The sequence below is a fragment of the Aphelocoma coerulescens genome (assembly GCF_041296385.1).
Source record: "Aphelocoma coerulescens isolate FSJ_1873_10779 chromosome Z unlocalized genomic scaffold, UR_Acoe_1.0 ChrZ, whole genome shotgun sequence".
Classification (NCBI taxonomy): Eukaryota; Metazoa; Chordata; class Aves; order Passeriformes; family Corvidae; genus Aphelocoma; species Aphelocoma coerulescens.
The window spans coordinates 16,000,461-16,008,102 of NW_027184085.1; the positions used below are offsets into that span (position 1 = coordinate 16,000,461).

Here is a 7,642-nt window from a genome sequence, read left to right on the forward strand (position 1 = left end):
TCTAAAGAGAAGTCTCCAAACTACTGCTTTATTAGTACAGAATTCTCCCTAGCCTTCCATCTGCTATACACAAACATAAAAAGCACTGGAAGAATACAGTAGCACTGTGGTACTGTTGTAATAAAAGAGGATACCTTACTCTCTTAGTCAGTCTTGAGAGGAACGCCCTTCCATTTGCAGGACTAACTTCAGATTTATTTTTACAGGACTTAATACCCTGTTTTATCCATAAAATAACCAAGGCCACTGAAGACCAAAATGCAAATTAGTAAATGAGAAAAATATGTGTAAGAATGTGCAGCATAGCCCATTCACAGGCAATGGAGACTTCAACTAAATATATACAAAAGCAGTTATAGATTGATCTATCTCTCTGTGTGATAAGACCATACCATTCTTAATCATTGGTTTCTCATGGATCACTCTATTTCTTGTGAAGAACCTCTAAATAAACCATTTTGGAATCAGGAAAACCTCCAGTGCCTGAAGAACAAAGGAAGAATGTTTTTGCAGAAAAATTACATGCTAGTGTTTGAAGTGTTCTGAGTGCTTCAGTTTGGCATGGTATCATTTCTAGTAGGAGCTGAAACTCATTACTATACAATGCAAATATTCCAGGTAATTGCATAGGCTTTTTAGGTAGCTCATAAACCATGTATTAATAGGTATTTTTCCACCTTCCATTTTGAAGCATGGTACTGTCAATCTACATTACCAGAAGTTCTGATGGTAATTTCAGGAGAACTAGAAAAATGGTAGTTGACAAGTAAAAGTTGATTCCTCCCCCAGCCATTGACACATGTGGAGCTGGGACTTTTACACCTTTGAGGCAGTAGCTGAACGGACCCTGAAAGTTTTCCACAGGGTTCCTAAGAAACACAGTGGCTTTTGGTGACTTCCAGCCTGATCTTCACTCAATGGCCTACTGCCCCATGAGAAGTCTTGGTAAATGTGCCAGGTTGTGGAGGTACATTCTCCCTAGGGCAGACAGTTTGACACTTGGGGCCCATACTCAGAACTGCGCTTACTTCTTGTCAGGCCAACAGGGATACCCAGTCTGCCCTTCCCACTTCCTTGGGAACAGAATAGTGCAGAGGAAAAGGGAGCTTATTTCCCTACTTACCCTGTTAATTTAGATGGATGTGATAGGATTCATCCAATTTAATATCTGCATTAGTCATCCACATTCTATAAACCCTAGTCCCTGAAAAGAACAGGTATTTCTGAAATGCAGTTCGTCTCATCCTAAAGATGATCCTGAAAATAACTAGGGTGAATTTGGCTCTTAAAAACCCTATTCTCCTTTGGAAGTCAAGGAACCATGTTGTAGATATAACACTAGATGAGGTGCATCCCAGTCTCATGGTGTCTTATTGACCACAGTTTAACTTCAGGAAGGATAATTTGTTCTTAGGCATCAATTGTCCTTTCCAATAGTGCCACTTCATTGTTAATCTAATGGAGAAAGCACTACTAGGCAAACTGCATATATAAAATTGGCTTTTTACATTGGATGAACTGGGTTGTTGTTTAGCCAAATGAATGATATTGCCTTGTGATGCTATGTGGGGAAGCTGCTTAGGTATTTTTACGTAAAAGCTTTCAGATTTTTTCCAAGTTGGAAAGGACTGCCAGCTGGAGGACAGAATGTTAACCTGCTAGAATCATCATTATGGCCATTCAGTTAGAAAATACACAAAGCCATCCTGCCTTGGTGAAATGAATACATATAACCACACCTAGCACAACACTGGAGACTTCCAACAGAAATGACTTAAATCACTGAAATGTCAGTCCAGTGCAAGTTTCCCAGAAAGTTTAAGATTAAATTTCTCCAGACAAATGCACTGAACAAGCAACCCTGAGAAAGTAAAACAGTGTGACTTGTTTTATCATGTTTCAGGAAGGGAAAATACTTTCAGCTAACTGCATGTCATTCCAAGATTAAATCCAAAACTTTGACAGTTCATAAATATTATAGCAATGTCTCCCTGAGAAAACCCTGTTATATGTAATTATATATTTAGTTATACCTAAGCCAGCTAGATAGGGTATCACCTGAAAACTAACTTCCAGACACTGTATGCTCTTCTGGGAGCTCTCTGGTATTGCTTGTGGTTCAGGAAATGTAGGTGTGCTAGAAGTTCTCTTGTTTGACCCACGCATCTTGCAGCAAATTCATGCAGTTGACCCCAGAAAACACAGATCACCATGAGAAGATTTGTCAAGTCGTTAGTGGTTTTACAGAAGGTAGGAACAGCAGGCAAAGGAGACAGAGGTACCTGCCCAGCAGGAGGGTTGGAATTTCAGCAGATGCAATGGTGTCTGGCCTCAGTGACTAGTACTGCCTCCTACAGCTGCCCACCACAGATAATGGGCTCTGACAACACTTGGTGGAAAACAGTTCTTCTCCAGCATTCTGATTTTGGGGCTGTACACCAGGCTGTTCCCCACCTTCACAAACCATGTCTACACAGTGATGGTGTGTGGAGCCTCTGAAAGGCCTCCTGTTAATGGAGAGGCAGCTGGCATGAGAGGTTGGTTCTCTGCCTGGTATGCATGGCCAAGAGTGATGAGGGCCTCTAGTCCTTAGCTAGCACTGTTGTGTGCCACAGTGGTGCAACCAGGCACCCATGGACACCAGTGAAAGGGCTGTAATTGCTTGATGTGTTCCAGTCATTGATCCTAGAATGTGTGCAGTCCACACATTCTTGATCCTTGTTTTATAAATCCTACCTTATTTGCAGTTAACATTAACCCCTAAGACACAATCTCTCTGCTTTCAGATCCCAGTTACAATAATGAAGCCAGATGAGGAAGCTGAGGTACCAGTAGGTGTTGTGATTGGCAGTATATTGGCTGGACTTCTGTTGCTGTTGGTACTGGTTGCTGTTTTGTGGAAAGTAAGTAGGTATTTATATGCTTAAATCCAGAAAGAGATAAATACATTTGGGCTATTTTCTTTGGAATCTCTCTTCTCTAGTATGAAACAAAACCACATCTGCAGTTTGGTGGTAATAATACTGCTTTGGCGTTACACCCTTGATGTATTTCAGAAGGGCTTATGAAATGGGTCCTCATAGAAACTGGCAACATGAAGATGATAAATGAGTTGTCAGTCATTCAAAACAGGGGCTGTGGTATTTACTCTTCTCCTTTTGACACTGTCTGTCTCCTTCCATAATACCCTAGCTGGGCTCTGAACACCCATGATATTCCCAGTGGACAAAGGTGGGGATTACAAACAAGGTGGGAGAGGATATATATTGAACAGACCACAAAAGAACAGAGAAAGGGCAAGGGGAAAAAGCAAATTACAAAGGTTACATAGAAAAAGTGGAAGGTTTTTCTGTGTGCCAGGGCATTGGTGGCACATCAAGGCATCATGGAAATGTCGTATCTTGGCAGGGAGGAAACTGGCTAATCAGGACTGCTGCTCTAGCATTTAGTTGCACCAGGCAAGACTTTAGGGCCCACCTCCTCTCATTTAGAGGCAGGAATTGTCTACAAATCAAACTCTATACTGTGGGCATGCACATATGTGCATTTCTACCATCACAGTATTTAGCTTTGCTGAGAAATGAATTATCCGTGACTGACTGCAATGTGGTGTTATTTTAATACTTCTCACAGCTTGGCTTCTTCAAGAGACAGTATGAGAAAATGACACAGGATATAGAAGATGTCGATGAAATTGCAGAACTCACAAAGGACAAAGACTGAAGATGAGTTATGTGGATAAAAAGGAGATCTGAGCCACCAACAGTAGTTGTGATCAGTCAGTTCTTCAGCTGGAGTGCCTTAAAGCTTAGTAACATTAAACATTTTTAATGGAAGTGTCTTTATAGATGAAACTATTTTACAGATTCTACTCTATTGTAAGAGTAACTGCAGGACAGTTTGGTTTTTTCAAAAATGATTTATAGTGCCTTTTCTTGTAAATTTTTGCCTTTCAAACAAACTTAACCCGTAGAACTGGCAGGTCCGGAGTATACAGTAACATACTGTACCAGCAGCCCTTCTCTTGATCCACTGCAGAGTGAAACAGAAGAATTTATTTCAGATTATTGTGGAACAGCATCAGTTGGTAATTCAGTTGACAAGTACCATATGTGTTAAAGGACATTTTCTATTAAGTTGATGATGAATGTGTGGTGAATACTGCTTCCAGACTGGGAGAAGAAGTCATTTTTTCATTGACTAGCTCCATCCTTATTGTTTCAGAAAAGTAATTTCCACCAGCAAACCTTTGCTGTAACTAATCTATAAACTAGGAACTGTGTATGAAGATGTCTGTCTGGGTGCTACAGGACAACTGGTTGGGCAGTCTTCCAAAAGTTCACCGTATTTCTTGCACTAAGGTCACAGATAAATTACTGAAGGATATTGTTTTGGGGAAATACTGCCAAATGGTATGTATAACTGTCTTCTGAATACTTTCTCCCCGAGAAGAAAATATGAATTTCATAATCACTTACAGCATGTACTCTGCAATGTTATTACTGATTTTCATCTTGAGAAGCACTACCACTACTGTTACACTGGCCTTTACACTCTCGGTGTATATAAGTTTGGCTTTTGACATAAATAGGAAAGACAGTCAAGATCTTGTCTTTAATTCTGTACTGAAAGATTTTGCAAGACTAAGAGCATAGAGAGAACTAAAGGGGATAGCTGACTGAGGAATTATGCACGTTACAAAAGGGGATAGTAAAGATCTAAGCTCTGTAAAATGTTTACTGCACTTACTTCTTTAGCATCTCAGTGCCCTCCAGGAGACCAAAGCTCAGTACAACCTCCTTACCTGTCACATTTTTTTTTGGTCCCACCTGTTCATGTCTTGATGAAGTGAACTTATGTTTTATACAGTGAAGTACTGTAGTGCTCTGGAATGAGCTCTAAGCACAACACTTGAGTGACTTTGTGTTGGTTATGCACCTCAAGTTTATCACTTGCTGTTACGCTGCCTGGTTATAATGAAAGCTCAGTCTTAAAAAGGCCCATGCAGTAAGACTGGTAACAGCCAGGGGAATTGGCCTTTTGGCTGCCTTTCTCTCTTGTGGCTGGCAGTTACACTTACAATGGATTGTGAGAGAAGATGTGTGTCTTTCTTATGTATGCTGCCATGCAAATGAGATTGTTTCCAACTTGAGGTGATTTACTTGAAGAGTAAAACATGCAAATGTGCCTGACTGAGAACACAAAGTCATGTCTTCTTTCCCCCAAAGCTGGATTGTAATTATGCTTAGGCACTTTTCCATTATTTTCTGAGGGACTAGGCTTGAGCACGTTTGAAAGTTTTACTTTTTTAATAGATAATCAGTCAAAAGCCAACCATCTCTTTGGCAAATAACGGCTTCATTTGCAGCAACAGCTGCTCAGTGTAGTTGTATATGTGTTTTGAATTTATTTTGTATCTATGAAATGTTATGTTTTGGGATGTTTGGGTTTTTTTTTAAATTCTGAAAAAAGATTCTTGCCATCAACTAAGTCTGTGACCAAAACAACTATTTAAAAAGTGGGGAGAAAGAATAGCAATTTCCTAAACCTAAAGAATAAGCTCCTGACTTGTAATTATAAACTTTGAGGGCAAATGTTCTGAAAGTAAAGATAAAAAAATTGTCTGCCTCAATTCTTATTTAAACTTGTGCAGAAAAAAATAACCCCTACAGCCATGTATGTGGGAAGCTCCTACATAATCAGGGTCATGCGCTCCAGAGCAGAGGGGGAATTTCACAATACACCAGATGGTAGAATCTTCGATTTTTGGTGCTGCCTGCAAGGGCAATTCAGGCATTCACCCAGATTTCCTTCTTCCACCTTTGGTGGAAGGTACAGGTCAATATCCAATATGCAACTTCTTTGGGGATTTAACAGTTTATCAATCAGGTAGCAATGATTCAATTCACTAGACTTCACTGGGTTGTATTTTGACATGGACAGCAGGATTCTCCTTCCCAGCCTGGACATAATACTGCTTTTCCAAAAAAAAGGGGAGACATAGCAATGGGTAAGGTTTTTGCATCCTAACCACTTCAAGTTACTAGTTTATTTTTCTCTTACAATTAATACTTAAAAGGCTAATTCAGTTTTTGTAATGGGTGAGTCTATTGCACTTTTAAGTTGGCACAGCCGCAAATAATACTGGAAATATTATGTATATTTTGTATTGTGTGCAAGGGTTTTGTTGTTTTTTTTTTTTTAATTTACTTTTTTAAAGCAGCATGTTTTAAATATCCTGAAATTTTGAGCTTCAGCATGTACTTCTGTTTGTGCTGGCAGCAAGAAAAGTCAGCAATACCTTCAGCAAACTCATTACATCTGATTCTGGTCTTGAAATCTAGCTGCTGATTTCCTGAAGTACTAGACTCAAGTCCAAAATCAGAGTTGGTTTCATATGAGCCTATGTATAAATTTGGGATGTACAAGAGAATTTATAATAAAGTTGACTTCTAAAAGCTAGCATGTAAGCTCTATGGGAGCAGGGACTGTATCACTGTGGTGGCCTGTCAGAGGGCCTAACAGCATTACTGCAATAAAACCCAAGACTACTGCTGAACGCTGACTCATTTGTTTTTAAACAGCACCCTAAAGAGAAGCAGTGCTACTGAAAAAGCACTGCATAAAAGGAGGCAAATATGGCTTTGTTCCAGTAGCACACAGTAAGAACCCTACAGGAATGACTCTGCTAGGTATACAAAGAAACTGCACTTGAAGACTTGTAGATCACAGTCAAGAGTGTAACACCACCAGTAAGCTGTACTGTAGTATAACCCAGTTCACATTAGAGTAAAATATTTGGAAAGCTCTAGCTGAATAGATGGTATTAAAACATTACCATGGCCAGGCCATCCTATAAACATGGGGTTATCATCACTGGTATCTAAAATTACACACACATATCTATATTGTAAATAGATAAAGTCTCTGCACTTTATCTATTTACAGAACTGGTCAGCAGTAGTGTGTCGTGATTCTGGCTCTGGCTACACCAGAAAAGCTAAATTCAACTTTTCATTGGGAAAAATGTGGCAAAGGAAGAGAGGAGGAACTTGGCTATGAGTAGAAAGACAGGAAGACAGTATTGTCAGAAATTACCACCTGAAAACGACACGCTTTCACAGAGCTTTTTATTTCCACTTTCAACTCATCCATACTTTTAACAGTGGTACATAAACATTTAGGTAGGCTACCAGTTTTAACACTTCCATAATACTAGATGAACCTAATCTTAAGGCACAAAACTCTGTCTTCCATGTTTTGCAGAATTAAAAGCCAGATTCCTTACACACTGACTTATGCATGTGCTGGTTTTGACTGGAGTAGAGGTACATTTCTTGACAGTACCTAGTATGGGGCTGTGTTTTGAATTTGTGCTGGAAACTGTTGATAACACAGGGATGTTTTACCTGTCACTAAGCAATGCTCACATGTTCAAGGCCTTTTCTGCTCTTCACCCCACCTCAGCAGCGAGGAGGCTGGGGGGCATAGGAAGGTGGGAAGCGACAGAGCTGCGACAGCTGCCCACAACTGACCACAGGTATTCGAAGTGTTTGGTGTTTGTACATGCAATGGAGTTCTGCTTTCCTGGGGATGACTCAACCTGCCGGCCGATGGGAAGTGGTGAATGCATTCCTTGTTT

General features: G+C 40.0%; 1 protein-coding gene across 2 annotated transcripts in view; it reads left to right on the top strand.

Moving 5' to 3' along the window:
* ITGA2 (integrin subunit alpha 2) overlaps nt 1-6,552 on the top strand; it is a 68,748-nt gene extending 62,196 nt beyond the window's left edge. For both annotated transcript variants that reach the window (XM_069001133.1, XM_069001132.1), the window contains 2 exons: nt 2,787-2,903; nt 3,634-6,552. In XM_069001133.1, the coding sequence (XP_068857234.1) occupies nt 2,787-2,903; nt 3,634-3,723 (207 nt within the window). In that variant the 3' untranslated portion in view covers nt 3,724-6,552. The remainder of the gene's footprint in view (nt 1-2,786; nt 2,904-3,633) is intronic.
* Nucleotides 6,553-7,642: the final 1,090 nt, after the last annotated feature.